The sequence below is a fragment of the Cervus canadensis genome, chromosome 10, assembly GCF_019320065.1.
Source record: "Cervus canadensis isolate Bull #8, Minnesota chromosome 10, ASM1932006v1, whole genome shotgun sequence".
Lineage (NCBI taxonomy): Eukaryota > Metazoa > Chordata > Mammalia > Artiodactyla > Cervidae > Cervus > Cervus canadensis.
This window is the reverse complement of record NC_057395.1, coordinates 30,112,100-30,130,350: the sequence shown is the minus strand read 5'-3', so window position 1 is coordinate 30,130,350 and position 18,251 is coordinate 30,112,100. Positions and strand designations below refer to the sequence as shown.

The 18,251-nt window shown below is 41.9% G+C and overlaps 1 protein-coding gene across 8 annotated transcripts in view; it reads left to right on the top strand.

The window, feature by feature from the left end:
- Nucleotides 1–18,251, top strand: part of BEND7 (BEN domain containing 7) — an 86,228-nt gene that overhangs the window by 26,556 nt on the left and 41,421 nt on the right. For all 8 annotated transcript variants that reach the window (XR_006271595.1, XR_006271594.1, XM_043479682.1 and 5 more), the window contains 3 exons: nucleotides 3,903–4,202; nucleotides 7,207–7,329; nucleotides 10,910–11,175. Coding sequence is in view for 6 of the 8 variants with exons in the window: in XM_043479682.1 (XP_043335617.1) it covers nucleotides 3,903–4,202; nucleotides 7,207–7,329; nucleotides 10,910–11,175 (689 nt within the window). In the remaining 2 variants the exon portion in view is untranslated. The remainder of the gene's footprint in view (nucleotides 1–3,902; nucleotides 4,203–7,206; nucleotides 7,330–10,909; nucleotides 11,176–18,251) is intronic.

Genomic DNA, 18,251 nt, shown 5'->3' with positions numbered 1-18,251 from the left:
CATACAAAGATATGGTGACTATTTTGAGTCTTTGTGAAAAGAAGGCATATAGAAATGGATATATAATGTTAATGTACATCATCTCACTCTATCTTTGGGCATTACTGCCTTTTTTCTTTCATTACCCCAAATCGTGTTCTGTGTAGTATGTTTTTCTCTCCTGACCAAGTCATCCTATATGATGACTTCTGTGTTGCAAGACTCTCAGTTCTGTATTTTGCAAATTATTTACGTAAAGGAAAGTAATCTATGTAAAGGAAAGTGAGTCTTGAAATTTAGCAAAGGGTAAAATCCAACCTGTTATCTTTTGTCAGTCTTGTCCAAGGAGTCCAGTTACTAAACATACAAACCATTTTTCATTTAAGATTGTTTTACTAATGCAGCCACACACCATGGATCCATGTTTGTAAGATTCCTGTTCATTTTTTCTAAAAAGATCCAGCCCCTTGTGGTTAAACATGTGTAAAGGCATGGCTGGGTTTGGAAAGTGAATAGGTTTCCTCATGGAATTGTTGCTTCTTTTTGTTGTTTGTTGTTTGTTTTTGTTTTTTGCCCTTATCGCACAGCGTGTGGGATCTTAGTTCCCCAACCAGGAATTGAAACATTCTTGGCAGTGAAAGTGTGGAGTCCTAACCACTGGGCAACCAGGGAATTCCCTGGAATCATGCTTCTTTAGAGCTTCTTTTTCCTGGCATTTATACACGGAGAGGACATCAGCTGATTAGAACCGGAAAGACAAAGTGGTCAACTAGTGCTTCAAATCTCAATATCTTAATTTATCCCACTTTTTTTTCTTTTTTTTGAGTCAGAGAATTTGGCTTCACTGTGGCAATCAGAATAAGCCCACTGTTTCTGAGAAGGACATACGTGACTCTTAGAGCTTTTCGGTGCCCTGTGAACATCTTGGTAACGGGAAAAACCTACATCCCTCCTCGACTGCTCCCCCTGGGTTATGCCAAGCATGGACTGGTTCAGAATTCATTTTTTACGGTTCAGGAAGCTGAAGTCTGAGAATAGCAGGTGGCTCATCTTGTAGCAAGTAGCAAGTCAGCACAGTTGGGAAGTGAGTCCAGGTCTGGGGCACCCCAGCCCCAGTCTGTCCCCGGACCCACCCCCCAGCATCTGTGGTCCAACCTGCAAGCTTCACCCTCTCCATCCCAGCGTGTGCAGGCTGCTCAGCTTTCTCTGTCGTCCTCACTTTTAATCTTCAGGTCTCCCTCCTGATCCTCTGCTGCACCCCTCCTGAATGTGTGAGGACTCGATTCCCCTCTCTCTGCAGAGTGCATCATCCCCCCGCCCGTGTGTGTGTGTGTGTGTGTGTGTGTGTGTGAGAGAGAGAGAGACAGAGAGACAGAGAGAGACAGAGACAGAGAGAGATGCGGTTCTAGGGCCTCCTCCCCCGGTGGCGTGCTCAGGGCTGCTCCTGACTTCTCTGGCTAAAGGAAAGACAGCTCATCCCGCTGCCCTCTGGGGACACCCAGCCTGTCACCTCCAGGAGGCTGCCCCGCAACCAGCCCGTTTCCAGCCTTCCCCATGTCTCTCAGCTTTCCTTGACTCCAGCAATTCTTACACTTAGCTGTTTTCTGTCCTTTCAGCTGTCCCGCAGTTGGATAGACTGTGAGCCGTCTTCTCAGGAAGTCAGCCAGCTCTGCTACCTGCCTTCGCAGCCCCCTGTTTTTCTTCCTCCACAGTCCCAGGTCCTAATCGGTTGTCATGGTTTGCCTCTTGTTTTGATTTTGTAAGTCAGCCCACAGCCAGGATCTCCCTCTTTCTTCCACAATCCTGGTTGTCCTCTTCAAAGTATCAAGTGTGCAGAATTCACACTCTACTTTCAGTCTTGTAAGTTTCAGAGCTGTAGGTTCTCAGACTATGAAACTAAGCTCATGACAAAGCAACTTTGATCCTAGAAAGTTCCAGGATCCTCATGACCTTTTTTCCCTCCTTCTGAAGACAGCACTTTATCATAGGATTCAGTCACTGGAGCAGAAGTGGAACCTTTGAAAAGAGAGTGGCCCTTTGGCTGTGATGCGTCAGGGTTCATGTGGGGAGTAAGCTGGCACTGATCCAGGCTCCAGGCAGCGTGCCCGCCTCTGCCTGGCTTGGCTGGTGTGGTTCTTGCCGGGGCCCTGGGACGGAGGGGAGTGGCAGCCACCAGCCAGTGTCAACCGAGATCAGCGTGCTGCAGCCTAGATGCGTGTGTGACGTCCCTGGTCCAGAATAAAAGCCCTGCAGGAAAGAAGCTCCTTCCTGCCCAAGCTGTGCTGTTAGTCACGCCGGGAAAGGGCTGGTTTGGATGCTGAAAGTAACAGCAGCCACACTGGCTTATAGATTTATCTCTCAGAATTCCTCTGGGACCTTTTCCAGACACACCCTGTTCCCCAGACATCCTGAGAAAGTTGTAAATGCTGGCTTCGCATTTCTTCAATTGTGCTTGGTCATTCATTCTCATAAAAATCTGGAACATGATTTATTGTTTCTGTATTGTCATTTTCACAGGTGTTTGAAATGAAAAGAGTTTTATGACAAAGTAAAATATTTCTCCTCTCAAGCATATGCCAACACAGAGCAGTATTGTAAATTTGGAAATCTGTGTTAATTCTGCATTTGTTCATGTTAGCTATTAAAGACAATTAATACTTTTGTTATCATTTTAAAAATTGAAGATACTAACTTCACAGCATAAAAATAGAAAAGTTTCCTTACATTCAGTTTTGTTACTGTTGTTGTTAGGTTTGCTAAGTCATGTCCGACTCTTTGTGACCCCGTGGACTTTTTCAGGCAAGAATAATGAAATGGGTTGCCATTTCCTTCTCCATTACATTCAGTAATGTATTTGTGTATTAATAAGTTAAATATCTAACTAGACAATGCAAAATACCTATATTCATTGTGCAGTTACCAGTGTGATAGAGAAATCTGGCTAATATGCTGAGGGCATTACAACATAATTATATTAAATGTACTCAGGACTTCCCTGGTGGTCTGGTAGTTAATACTCCCAATGTAGGATGTTCCCAATTGGAGTTCCCAATGTAGGATGCGTGGGTTTGATCCCTGGTCAGGAACTAAGATCCCACATGCTGCACAGATGTGGCCAAAAATTAAAAATAAATAAATAAATGTGCTAGATTTGTTTGTAGGAGCTATGTTTTCCTAGTAGATGCTTTCTGTGGGCCTTTTCCTTCTTTCATAGTTGAAATTTCAAGCATTTAGTAGAATGACTCTGAGTGTGTACTCTGGCATTAGACTTTTATTTTAAAACCCAAATTAGAGAATAAGAAGAAAAGACTACTTCCCTTAACCTTTGTAAAGTTACTGGCTGATGACAATTTAAGAAGACAGTATGTTTACAGTGGGCTTCCTTTGTGGCTCAGCAGTACAGAACCTAGCTGCCAATGCAGGAGATGAGGGTTCAATCCTTGTGTCGGGAAGATCCCCTGGAGACGGGAATGGCTACCCACTCCAGTATTCTTGCCTGGAGAATTCCATGGACAGAGGAGCCTGGCGGGCTACAGTCCATGAGGTCACAAAGAGTTGGACATAACTGAGAGGCTGAGCAAGCATGCATGCATGTGTGAAATAGCCCCTAATAGATCTGGGCATCCTTTAATGATATTATTTATAGAAAATATTTTATATCTGTATAATTTCAGTCATCTTTAAGTAATATTTATTGAGCACCCTCGGTGCAATACAGATACCTTGGTTCAAAAAAATAATAATAATAATGCTCTGAGGAAAGAAGATTCTTAAAAGAGAAGCTTGCATCTGGAGTCAGTAAATCCTCCCCTGATTCCAAAGAAGGAAGGAGTGGTGTCTCGTTTTTTGTTTTTCTTTTCTGGTAGTGGATTATTTTTTCTTTCACTAATTTACAGTGCTGTCTCTGGCCCTGTTTCCATTAGGAGATGAAAGCATGGAAATTAAAAAACAAATTACAGGAATGAGAAGATTACTGAATGACAGCGCTGGGAGGATATATCAGCGTGTGGGCAAGGAGGGGGAGAAACTTAAAGAGGAACCCCAGGATTTGGATGCGATCTGGCCTCAGCGTTTGAACTCTGCAGAGGCCCCCCAGAGCCTCCACCCGTCTTCCCGGGGCACGTGGAATGAGCTGCCACCCCAGAGCGGGCAGTTCTCAGGGCAGTACGGCACCCGCTCCCGAACCTTCCAGAGCCAGCCCCACCCTGCTGGGAGCTCCAACGGTATGGCCCTCATCAGACACTCACAGTCGTCGCAATGTGTTTTCTGTCTATAAACATTCAGTGTGTTCTTTGAGTTCAATATAGTAAACCCTCCTTTAATTACCTACCTTAATTGAGTTATTTTAAAAGCCAGGGAGGACATAAAAGAAAAAGAGCATAAAAAAAATCTAGACTTGAGATGCAGGAAAAACTGGGGGTTCTCTATTAGAAGGGATAGTTTCTTGATAGACACTTTAGCTCTTTAAGAAGTCAAAGCCATCAATGGCTGAGATACGGATATCATTGTCACAAACAACTGAACGTTAGGGCAGAAAGAGCTCCACTGTGTCCTTCAAAGAGGCTTCCTGGTCACGTGGTGTATTATTAACACATCCCCTTGCTAAGTCCTGGGCTTTCTTCATTACGGGGCGAGTCACTTAAAGGGAGGACTGATGAACCCACCAGTCAAGTGACACCTTGACTTTAACCTCCCATTCAAGCTCCTGACCCAAATGATCCATATGTTACAACTTGCTTCATTCAGGTTGAAAATTATTCCTTTAAAGTAAAATTTCCTTAATTTAAATTCCTCATGGGTTTTCTAAAATTAATTTGGAGTGTAGGTGATTTATAGTGTTGTGTTAGTTTCAGGTGTATAGCAAAGTGAATCAGCGATGCACTTAAATATATCCACTCGTTCTTAGATGCTTTTCCCATGTCGGTCACCATAGGGTATTGAGTAGAGTTCCCTGTGCTATCCAGTAGGTTCTTATTAGTTATCTATTTTTTTAATTTAGTTTTTTTTAGTTATCTATTTTAAATTCCTAATTGTTAAGGGGGAAAAACTCAAATGGCAATTTTTTTTTCCCCCAAAGCGTAAGGAAAAACTTGATTTCTCCATTCATGTTAATTTTCCCTCCAGTAACACTGATCGTTATTCGTGTTATAAATTAGATACAGATGTGCAGATCTGTAGTTTTAACAAAGGGAATGAGAAGAAAGGAAGAACGCATTTCTAGTTTCTTTAAAAAGTTAAGGATTCCCCGCCCCAATCATCATCCTTCAAGAAAAAGAGAACTATTGTGATTGTATGTTTTGTTTTAAGCACAGTTTGTGATAACCAGTTCAAAGGTATGAAAAGCCATCACTAGCTACTGCTGAAGAGACAGGGAGGGACCCCAAGAGATGTATGGGTGTCTTCTGTCTCTCTTAATATTACATAAGCCAATATCAGATTCTCATGCTGGCGTGCTTCCAGGTTAGAAAGAGATGGCTCTTTAAAGAGTCCTCCATAAAAATAAAAAGGCAGTTCTCTTTAAAATTAGAAAATGATTTATAACAAGCTGAGAAGGATTGGTTTTGTCCTCTAAAATGATACAGACTTGGAATAGTGACTAGGAATATTCACAAAGTCCTCCTAACTCTACTGCTGTGGGAGAAATGACTAGAGAAATAAAATGGCCTCAGGAATCTATGAAACTAATAAGCGCCCCATCAGAAAGTATTGGGTGAATACTGTTCTATTTTCCAGGCCCCAACAAGGATGGTGGGTTTACTTTGGAAAATATGAGTAATGGTCAGAGTTACAAACCTAAATTCCCCCATATTTGTTTTAAAATACTTCTGGGTTAATGGCGTATTTTTGATCGGAATACATTTGGTATCTCACTGGAGTTTTAATTTAATCATTTGTAGTTTTAAAGTTGTAACATCTCATTTTGCTACAACTCTGAATGTACATAATTGTGCTGCTCCACACATTAAGTATTCCATAGTTTTGCTGTGGTGAAACTTTTAATAATTAATATTTGCAAAGAATGCATATTGCAGGATGTAAATTACATTTAATGTATAGTAAAGAATATAACCGGACCAAAACCTTAGAACTTCCCTCTTCCACCTATGAAAAAACCCAAGTGAGAGCAGTCTCTTATCCTGATCCCCTTTAAGGGAACTTGGATACTGAGGCCAGGGCTACTGTACTGAAAGCATGTTTTTCCAAATGTCCCGTTTTATTCCAGCAATAACAGGAAGATATTTGTTTACATGTAAGTGAAACAGAGGAGGAAAATTTTATGATGTATTAAACAGTGACAAGGGCTTCCTTGATAGCTCAGTTGGTAAAGAATCTGCCTGCAATGCAGGAGACCCTGGTTTGATTCCTGGGTCGGGAAGATCCCCTGGAAAAGAGATAGGCTACCCACTCCAGTATTCTTGAGCTTCCCTTGTGGTTCAGCTGGTAGAATCCGCCAGCAATGCAAGAGACCTGGGTTCGATTCCTGGGTTGGGAAGACCCCCCTGGAGAAGGGAAAGGCTACCCACTCCAGTATTCTGGCCTGGAGAATTCCATGGACTGTATAGTTCATGGGGTCGCAAAGAGTTGGACACAACTGAGCGGCTTTCACTTTCAAACAGTGAAAACGAGACTAAAATGAAACTGAAGAACTGGGAATGGAAGATGTAGAAGGGCACTCCTTTATGAAGCTGGAGAAAAGCCAACACAGCAGCAGCCTCTGACCCTCAGTTCACATGGACCCTCCCAGGCCCTGCTGCCCCCGCTTCCCCCCACCCAGACACACCACACCCAGCACAGAAGCAATGTGTTGACAATTCTTAATTTTTGGAATCACATGGTTAATGCTAAAACTATCTTTTAAATAGTTAGATACATTTAATTCTCAGTATGAACCCTCAGGACATGTGCAGCTACCCGGTTTGTTTGGTTTTAGATAAAGGCTGTTCACAGAGCTAGTTTTTTTGTGCAAAGTAGCACAAGTGTGTTCTTAGTAAATGTTTTCTGTATCGTTATCTGAGATGAATTGGGGTGGCAGCAAACTGTGTGTGTCCGTCCACACAGGCTCCGCCGCCCTGTGATACGACACACACCTGACGGGAGAAACCCGGACAGTCAGCTAAAGTCAGACCCCAACCTCCAGGCTGTGAAAATCACCGGGTACCTCGCTTATTTTCCCCTTTATAATCTTGCTGCTGCTTGGCGGCCATCATTCTCTCCTTTCCCGCTCAGGAGAACTTCCAGTGGTGAATTCATCAGCTGGATCCAACTGCTGCACTTGTAACTGCCAGTCGACGTTGCAGGCCATCCTCCAAGAGCTCAAGACCATGCGGAAACTGATGCAGATTCAGGCAGGTATGCAGGTCCGGCCTCAGAGGGAGGCTCTTCAGTGGGGATATTCATTATGCTTTGATTACACTGTGCCTCCCACCTTGCTGTCTCACCAGCAAGGTTTCCTTTTTTTTTTTTTTTTAATTAACAAATTTTTTATGGAAGTATAGTTGATGGGGTACTTCTTCAAGCATCCATTTTTCTCTGTTTTTTCCAGAACCCACCTTCCTGTTAGCCAGCGTCACAGATGCTTTCTGGCTGACACTGCTCAGTCCTTCTGTACATGTGCTCCTGGTCCTTCACAAATGTCAGCTAATTAAACTTTGAAACAATTACACCCGAAGGCGGGCAGAGCCCTTCGGCTCCTCTCCCTAGTGTAAATTGACAAGGAGGTTCGTGATGGGGAAGGAGGTGAGAATGGCTCATCTTCCCTCCTAAGGGGCTCGGTCTGGGGGGCTGTGTGCATCTTACAACCCTCACTTCTGCACAAGCCCACCCTGCCTCCCACCCTGGGCTCCCTGTGATGGGTGAGGAGCCAAGCAGTTCTGTACATGCAGAGGAGCCCTTAGGAAGCCTGGGCTCTGCTGGCAGATTCCAGAGTATCAGCTGACAAGAAACGTTGGCCCTCGGGCTCTGCTGGTGGCTTTTCTCCCTAACATTCAGGTCAGAGAGGCTCAGAGACAACTCTGGTTTTGTCTTTTTATTTACACGATGCTTTTTTTGTTGTTGTTGTTCTCACTCCTGTTAGACAAGTTGAGGAACCGAAGAGCAGTGAACTTGCATTTTAGGGTCAGAGTTCCAGTTTCTCCTGTCTTAGCTTGGGTGACTTCTCTGAACCTCAGATTTCTCATCTGTAACTAGAGTATTAATATCTAACTCACAGGGTTGTTCTGAAAATAGAAGAGATAGTAAATGCAACTGAACTCGGTAAAGCATGATCTGAGCCTCAGCTATTTTGTGAGTGTTGTTACGAAGACCTGGAGCATTTCTTAGAAGTCTGGAAGTCTAAGTCCTAATTATAGTGGCTGTGATTTCTAGTCTCCAAAATTAGGGGAGAAAACGCTTTTTTTGTCATAGGGGAGCCTCACGTGCTGCAGTCCATGGGATCCCAAAGGGTCATACACGACTTAGCGACTGAACAACAGCAACAGAAAATAATAAATCATTTCATTAAGCCTTCCACTTCATCAGGGAAAACTGCTCTTGAAGCTGGAAAATGGCCCAGTCATATATAACTAACTTCCCCCCTTTCCACTGTAAAGGCATTCAGACAGCTCAGAAATCGTCCTTGGTGCCGTTTAGTTAATTCTAGTAAAATTTTAATATTCAGTGATGTGGTTTGATACTTAAAAAGCTTAATACTTAAACATATCAGTCACCCAAGACCACGTGCAAGTAAAATGAGCAAAAGGCTTTCTGAGAAGCAACATCTAATTTTATGCACTGGATTTAGTCTTATCCCAAGGGAAAAAATAAAAAGCATTTTGGTCAGGCCAGTAAGCATTTAACTCACCTTGTTCCACAAGGATAATCTGTGTTCTTATTAACCCAGCAGAGGCTAACATCTCCTAAATAAGGAGCTCAGAAAGAAAGGTTACTTCATTCTGTACAGATTTCTTTCCTCAGAGGAAGAATTTGTTAGCACTTAAGAAAATATGCGTATGAAATGGTAATGATTTATTTTGTTACTTAAGCTCCTTACTCCCAAAATGGCAAACTACAAATTGCAACCATTTAAATCCCTGACTGAAGCCTTTTGAGAATCTATTAAGTAAATGCCACTATGTCACCCTGTTTCCTTTTATGAACCTTTGCAGATTAGGGCAGTAAACGACCCCAGAGCTGACAGGGATCCCAGAGGATAAACTGAATAAATTAGTCCCCTTTAATTTTCTTAAACTGAAGGGTCTGTGTTGGGTGAGTAGATTGACTTAAGGTTTATTACCTGTAAAATGTAGATTTACCTTCGACTTAGAAAGTTTCACCTTTACTTCTGGGAGAAGGCAAGGAATAAGATCAAGCGATAAGATCTGATTCGAAAGAACACAGCTCTGTCCAGACTTGCAGAAGAAGAAGAAAACCTCAGACCCTGTGTTCTTTAAACTCAAAACATTTTCGCTTTTAATTTTGGAAAGTGAGGCTTGGTGAGGCTGGAGTCCTAGGTCATTGATAACTGCCTCAGTTGTCTAACTTTCCAAATGGAGACCTAACCTCAGCTGAAAATTCAGACCTAACAGAGAAAAGTTCCAGTCCGGCTTATATATTGGGGATCACTGGAATAGCTTTTAAAAAAATCCCGATACCCAGGCATCTCCCTGGGAAATTCCAATCCCAGTTAGTCTGGATTGAGCCTGAGGCACTGGCTTTTTTTTTTTTTTTCTTTTTTTTAAAGGTGAATCCAGTGAGACTAATGTGTAGCTGAGGTTGAGAACCAGTGAGCGAGACTACTTACTGCATGGGTGATTAAAAAAACTTTTCAGTGCTCATCTGCAGTGCAAGTAGTGTGTTTCTAATACTTATTTATAAATTTCTGTCCAGCCTAGAGATGCAGATATCAAGTTCAGAGTACAGATATTCCCCATTTACAACCTGATAAGAAAAGATCCATATTGTGTGCATGTCAAGATCTTTAGGTTTTCATCTGGCTTATTTTTAAAGCTGTATTTCTGTGAAAAAGCAGCTGTGGTCATATTTTTAAAAAACATACTAACACATGAAGATTTAAGTAATAACGCCATTTTTCCACTTTCCATCAGAGTATTTTTAAATGGTTAACAAGCACTACTTCTTGAAGGGCACCTCTGAGAACTGTAATTACCATCCTTGATTCCCTTAAGTATATATTCAGCATCAGCACTCATTTCTCAATCAGCGCTTCTCGTCTTTGGAACTCAGACCATTCCTGGACCTTACTGATTTGTTCTTCTTGTACTGAGCTATATTTTTCCTGTTTTTCAGCTCCATAAAACTGAGTTATGGGGAAACAGCTTGGTCAGAACCCAGTAGCATAGTGTGTGGAGATGGCTGATGTGTGGACCTTATTGGTTTGTGGGGCAGGAGTAACTGGACCTGAAATTGACCAACAGACCTAGCCCACATGCTTACTGGTCATTCTCAAGTGATGCTTTTGATCAGACTTGCCGAAATGAGCATCGTTGCCCGACTTTTGTTGATTTCGGCACCTATAGGTTGCTGGCTACCAATCAGTTTAATCTCAAGTGGAATATTCCCGAGATTGGCTTTTCAAAAAACATGGATGTCTACACCTCAATTTAAGTTCTGGGGTTCTTGGTAATACAAAAATGTCATGTGATGTGTAAAATCATGCTTCAGTGTTTTCTCATAGCTCATCATCCTTTCCTCCTTACGATTACCCACCAGGTAATCAATTAGCCACCAGGATTTGGAGGAGAGTTTTCTCTTGGGTTTTTTCTGCCCATAGACCTTTTGAGGCAGCATTTGGTCACGCTCAGGTTTAGCGTGAGGTTGATCTCGATGTGCCTCATCGTCCAGTGAACCCATTTCAGCCTCAGTTGATGGAGCAAGAATATTCTCCTAGGTTAGACACACATGGCTGTACCATATTTTTGTTTGTTGTTCACAGTTGGAACCCAAAACAGACAACAACCCCCAATTTCCCTTATCTGCTCCCAGCGAACTGCCGTCTCACGCAAGAGAAATAAAAAGAAAAAAGTGCCCCCAAAGACTGTGGAACCTCTCACTGTGAAACAGAAGCCCAGTGCATTGGAAGCTGAGAAGAAGGCTGCAGGGGCCCCCGAGAATTCCAGTCTCCCCGCGGCCGAGCACCCCTCTCCTGGGGAGAACCACATTCTAGGATTTGGCATCGTGCTCGAATCACCAGCCTCCGATGTAAGTTGATGTTTTCTAGCTGCTGATGCTAATATGTAACTTTCAGACACTGTGCCATATTTATACACTTTGCCCTTCACTAGTTCTGCCCAAGAAAACCAGAGAAACTTGCAAAATACACATGGGAAAGAGGAAAGGAGAACTCTTAATGCTCTCCTTGCCCAGAATTTTCTCTTCTGAAAATCTTAGGCCTTATTTACCTCAGCATGTTTCCATTCTCTCCGAAAGGAGAAGGGTGATGGAGTAAATATTCTCTTCACTAATTTCGTTAACATTTGTAATTTTGAAGCGGCCGTTTTCAATTTCCTCAGCATAGAGAGCTAAAAGAATGTAATTAAATCCTTTGTAGATGGACATAAATGAGCAGAACCCTACAGATAAGGTCACACCTTTCTAGAAACACAAACTAATAATAAAAAAAAAAAAAGAGCAGTGCTCACGCTAATTCTATTTTATAGATGCAAGGATGCAAGTCACACTGCTAATTAGGTTGCAGTGCCGTGCCATTGAGTCTGTGTAATGATAGGTTAACATTCTGCAAAGGCTTTTCTATTTTAATATCATAGCTTGAAGGTCGTCACAGCCCGAGATACTGGATGACATCTAAGACAACCGTCGGACTTAACATTTTAGAGTCACACGGCCGTAAACGAACTTAGCGACGTGTTCTGTCGGCCACGGCGAACTCGCCTTAGTGTCTTATGAGTACGCTGATGCTGTGAACCCCAACTTGTTGGGAGAGTTCCTAAAATAAACCAGAACGAGTGGGCTATTATTACCAGATGGCATAGGATGAGAACCCTGCTGAGAACTCCCACAGGCCTATATAGGATGCAAGTGTGGTCCTACTCTTCAACTTTAAATAAGAAATACATTGCTATTTTAAAACAGCATTCCTTTCATGTTGGAGAAAGACAAGCTGCTAGCTTGGGTCTTTAATAAAGGGAGGCAATGAAAATGATCTTCTCGTGACTTTTTTAGACTAGAAAATCACTTGAACTTTTATCCCCTCCTTGATGAGAAGAGTTCATGTTTGTTTTTTATCCATGAACACATGCACGATTGTTAAGAAGTTCTTCCAAACTAAAAACTTAGCCTTAGAAAATCATTAATGGTGACAGCCTTCCACCCTGGACTAGCCGATTCATTTCATCCTATCCGGTGGTTATTGTAGCTGAGGCCCTAGGTTCAAAACCCATGTCAGTCACACATTTGGAAGCAGAGGCAGATGATACCCCAGCACAAAGTACATTCAGCCTGAAGCAGCTTTCACAATACTTTTATATTTTTCTTGAATTATTTAGAGCCTTCTCTCTGTGATAGGCATTAGTGTATCAGAAGTAACCACTGGAGTTGTGAAAATCATCTTCTAAATGAGTCAATCTCATGCTAATCACTGAACTTCCTCCTTTTTAAAAATTTTAAGCTCTAAACATACTTCAGAGATAAACTGAGAAAGATCTGATAAAGGCTATATGTACATTAGTGAAATAGAACTTTCCTTTACCAATATCAGAATGCCAAAAAAAGTAATTTGCTTTTTATTCATGATGAGTTTTGCTAACAAGAACTATTAAATTTAATAAAGCACATTCAGAATTGTTCATGAAGACTCAGGGGCTGACTATCTTTGATAAAAGAATAACATGCTTCTTAAAAAAAAAAGCACAAACTGTATATAGATGTTATCTTTACTTTATCCAACTGCTCCGCCCTTTGATTCATCTGCTGAATGGAAACTAACTGCCCTTAGAGAACCACACAGCGCGTCCCATCACTGGAAACTGTCCTCAGAGTCTTGCTGGCGTGGGTGAGGCTGTTGGCCCCTTAGGTGGTGGGTCCATCAGTGCTAAAGGTGTCTAAATTTAGACACCCTTCTCGTCTTTTATTATTCCTTAGCTATGAACCTTTTACACTTTGGTGGAAGTCCAGAGGAGAAAATAGAAAATAGATAATAATCTTATAGGAATTCCTCTATAAAACTGATTGGAGAAAAAGTAATAAAGCAGGATTATATGTAAGTAGATGGGCATTATGTATCTGAAGACAGGCTCTGAAAATACCCAGTGTTGGGAAGATTAGGTCCAGAATTGTAGGAGTGGGCAGGTGGGCCAGTGTGGCTGAAGCAGCCTTGTGGCTGAGCTGGTAGCACATGATCACGTGAATGTGGGCTCAACAGTGTATCAGACAGTGAAAGCCCCAGCGTGTTATCCGAGGCCCTTGGCTTTTTTATCTTGTGGGCACTAGGGAGCCACTGCAGGCTTCAAGTAGAGGAATAGTCATATCCGTGTTTAGACTGGAATCTGGAAGCGCCTTGTGGATGACTGATCAACACAGAGAAGAGACCAGAGACCAGGAGACAGATAATTCCAGGCAGCCAGGCAAGAGATGGGTAGAGTCCAGCCATGAGCAGTGAAGGGACAGAGAAATGAGAGGCGCCCAGGAGGTACCCCCTACGGGAGACCTGGTGCCTTGGGAGAAGCAAGCCCCACATGTCTATCCTAGAAAATGAGGTTAGTCAGTACTGACTTCCTTAACTGAGACAGGGAAGGCAGGAGCAGGCCTTCATTTCCAAATGGGAAGTGACAGGAGGTTGAGTATCCTCAAAAAGTCCAGTAGATGTTTGAAGCGCAGGAAAAATATTAGAGCTGGAAGCAATGGAAAAAAGGATACATAAAACCTGTGCCTTTATTGACTTTTAAGAAAAAAATTTTTTTAAATCAGAATTTTTAAAAAGTCATTTATTTATTTTTGGCCACACCTTGCAGAGTGTGGGATCTTAGTTCCCTGACGAGGAATGGAACCTGTGCCCCCTGCAGTGGAAGCGCAGAGTCTTAACCACCGAACTGCCAGGGACGCTCCTATATTGCTTTTTAAATTAAAAAAAAAAAATACCGTAAATTGTTTAAAGTTCACAATGTATGAAGTTATCTTTTTTATGCTGTGGCTTTTAGCATTGCCCAAATACAAATTTGTGTGTCTGGACACAAGCAGGAACATGAGGGACTATGGATCATTGCAGGGGGACCAGCGAGCCCCTGACACCTGATGGGTAGCCCTGCTCAGTGCGGAAAAGCAGGGCATCCTAGTCAGCACTAACCGCAGTGAGAACCTCAGACTGTTGTCCGTACTCAGTGATCTAGGGCACGCAGGGAACCCTGCCCCAGTGCCTGGCCCAGAAAAGGTGCTCAGTAAACAGCCATGCATCCTCCACTGCATTAACCACAATACATGAAATCACCTTATAGAACTTTGGTTCTAGGACTTGGCTTTAATTAGAACCCTCTCCTCAATTTAATGTGATTTTCCCTCCTTCCCCCTTGGCTTCTTAAGGGCAGGGATTAAATAAAAAAATAATAACAATAATAGTAGTTGTAGTCGTGTTTGCCAAGTAATTTTTCAGATTTCATCCTTACTCTTTGAGGTATTATTATTATCCTCAACTTATAAATGAGGAAGGACTTCCCTGATGGTCCAGTGGCTAAGACTCCATGCTCCCAATGCCAGGGGCCTAGGTTCTATCCCTGGTCAGGGAACTAGATCCCACATGCCACAACTAAGACCTGGCACAGACAAATAAATACATTAAAAAAAAAAGATTGATAGATGAAAAGACTGGCATAAAGGGTTAAGTAGCCTGCCCGAGCCCACGCAGTCAGAGGTGGAGTTGGTTCTCAGACCAGGGCTGAGTGTACCCTATCCACCAAGTGCTCGACTCAGCGCATTCGCTAGCCCAGTTCTGTGTGTGACCACCGCTAACTGTTCATGAGATGATGGTAACACAAAGGAGAAGAGAAAGGTTAGACTGTGGCTCTGTATGCTGGCTGGTTGGTTGGTTTGGGTTATTTATTTATTTGGCCACACCCTACAGTTTGCAGGATCCAAATTCCGCAACCAGGGATGGAACCCATGCCCCCTGCAGAGGAAGCACAGAGACCTGACCGCTGGGCCGCCAGGGAAGTCCCCGTGTATGCTGTTTACTTGGAAGTTTCCAGGGGAGACCTTCATGGTCAAGGGTATAGCTCTGAGGTCAGGATGCCCAGGCTAGAAGCCCAGCGTGTAACCCTGACAAAGGTACCCACCCTCACCTCCCTCAGTTTTCCCGGAGTAAAATGGGAGTAATAATAGTGCTGACCTCACAGGGTGGGCCAGCTGGAAGAATTAAATGACATTATCTATGTAAAGCACTTAAAATAGTACCTGGTACCTTTTTAAGCTCTCAGTAAATATTGCTTCCTTCTTAAACCATAGCAGTACCTTTATAGGGATAAATATAACTTTGTTAAGTAAACATACAGGTATATACACTTGAGCAAATACACATGAACTAATTGTATTTTTTAAAAGAGAGTGGCCAGAAGTGGTTCTCTCTGGGGGCAGGATTACTTGACCCATTTTAAGTTAGTGCATTAAATAAAACTGAAATCTGAACTGCACAGAAGCAAAAACAGAAACCCCAAACCAAATTTCAGATTTAAATACAATATTCAATTCTTTCTTTAGGAGTTCCCAACCCAGTATTCTATCAGGACTCAGAGAAGACAGGTGTAAATGTTTGACAGTTTTCCCTACCTAGTTGGATTTATTGATTTTTTTTTTCAGGGTAGATACACATGGCTTAGGTTTACTTCCTTGTTGTTGCTTCCTGTTTGGCTTATTGTTTGGCCTTGATGAAACACTAAGATCAGTTTTTTAAAATATTTTAAATATTTTTTAAAAACATAGAAAATGTTTTTCTATTTTCTGTAGTTACTATGAATATTTTCCAGTAATCCCAGATCACACAGAAGTTATCAGAAGATACAGCTACATATTCATCAACTTAAGATAATTTTGTTAATGTTTATGTCATTCTTAAATAATTTAAAATGCACTGGTGCTTTCAACATAAATAGCTACTGAATTCAGAATCTGTTTTCTTAATTTCTTCATAGCCCAATAAGTAAAGTAACCCACTGGGAACTGGTAAAGCAGATCCATCAAGCAAGCAATTTTTTAATTTATTCATTGACATGTTGAAATTTAAGGCAGTGTATGCTTGAGAGTTAAAGTTCTAGTGCAGACTGCCTGGGTTCACAGCCCTGCTTCACCACTTATTAGCTGGATAATCTTAACAAGTTACCTAATCTCTCTAAACTTTAGTTTTTGCATCTGCAAATTGGGGATCAGGAAAGTGACTGCTTCATAGGATGATAAGAATTGAATTAGGAAACCCATGTAATGCGGGATGGACATGCTAATTACTGCACCATTGTCAAGGGCTACTGAAATGAATGAAATAGTCCTCGCCCTTCAGGGACCATATGAGGAAAACACATAAGCAGTAATCACAGTGTAATAGGATGTAAGCGGAGCTGTCCTCTGCCCGGGGGGTTAAGGACAGGCTCTCAGAGGTGGCCATTTTCTCCAAAGAGCAGTTTCCATGGAGTTGTGATGGGAGAAATTAGACCACAGTGGTTGAAATCTTATGAAACATTTTGGCTCAAATAGCATGAGCATAAATCAAGCCCAAGTCCTCAGAGCCATTAATTTACCACCTGAGAAAGGAAGGCACTGAAAACATTTCTGAAAGAAAGACTTCGCAATATCTCATTATGCAAGTGCGTGGAGTCATTTTCAAACTATTACCTTTCCCTTACTTTTTTTAAAGTTAATTAATTAAGTTAGTTAGCCACACCTTGCAGCTTGCAGGATCATAGTTTCCTGACCAGGGATTGAACCCTGGGTCCTGGGCAGTGAAAGCACCGGGTGGGTCCTGACCACTGGACCTCCAGTGAGTGCCCCCCTGTGTTTTCTTTTCTAACTTTAAATTCTGCCAACATTTTGTCGAATAAAATTCGATCAAGGATTGGCTCTTTAATGACTTCCTGGTAATTATCACCCTATTCAACATTCAGTGTAGACTAGTCTAGAGATCATGTATACTTTTTGATACAACTCCTGCCTGAGCATTTTTTCCTCATTACAGAACATCCTTTTTACACAATGGGTCCACCCACTGTGCCCCATCGAAGCAGTGGTTCGTGGCTCTGCCGCGTCCACAGGCCACACTGTTTTGTGCTGTGACAGCTGAACCAATAAAATCAGGTCTGCCTTTCAATCCCGTGGGTTCTTGAGTCTACCCAACTGACTGGCCATGATCTTGGCATGGCTTAATAAATAGTGACAGTAACACTGGCTAAATCTACCTGGAGCAGACCTGAGTTAGAGGAAACATTTTCAGTATTTCTCAAAGAGAGGCAGATCACATTTGCGAGTAAAACAAAATCAGTTATGAAAGGGTTTTGTGGGTTTTTTTTTTTAATTTTCATAAACTAAAGCTTGTTTTCCTAGAAGTACATCTAGTGCACTGCTAAATAAACTCTTAAATGAGAATAAAGGATCATTGTATATAATAATGTTATGAACAGAAGGACTGAATTCACTGTTCTTATGAGTTTTGTTATACATTTTCAGTTCAAATGCAGTTAGTCATACTTAAAAGACTCCTTACCTTTTCATCCATAGTTTTCTTATAGGTTTCAATCTTGAGCCAGTCTGAAACTTGACTAGGTAGCAAGTCAAGTTTACAAAATGTTGTGTATAGTTAATTAACTTGAGATTGAAAATCTGGGACTAATGCCCAATATGAATATTCCTGTACTTCTACTTACTTTAACCTGATGACTATATGTCGCTTTTTACGTGTCTTCCTATAATTTGCAGCCAACAATGCCTTACATAAAATAGCCAGTATCAGAAATATTGCCTGTGTGATTAATTTGTATGATCTCAAAATTGTTTTATGTATTTTTCTTTAGATTATACAGGGGAGTCATATACTCAGACTTAGGGGAAAAATGTTTTTTCTTTTTTAGCCACACCTTGTGTCATGTGGGATCTTAGTTCCCCAAGCAGGGATCAAACCCCAGACCCCTGCAGTGGAAATGCAGACTCAACCACTGGACCACCTGGAAAGTCCCTGGGGAAATCTGTTAATTTACCAGGTGTTATAGGATCCCCCCCCCCACCAAACTAGATCTTGATCCCACCTACTTCTAATCAAAGGGGGACCAGAGTTGAAATGCAACTGTGAA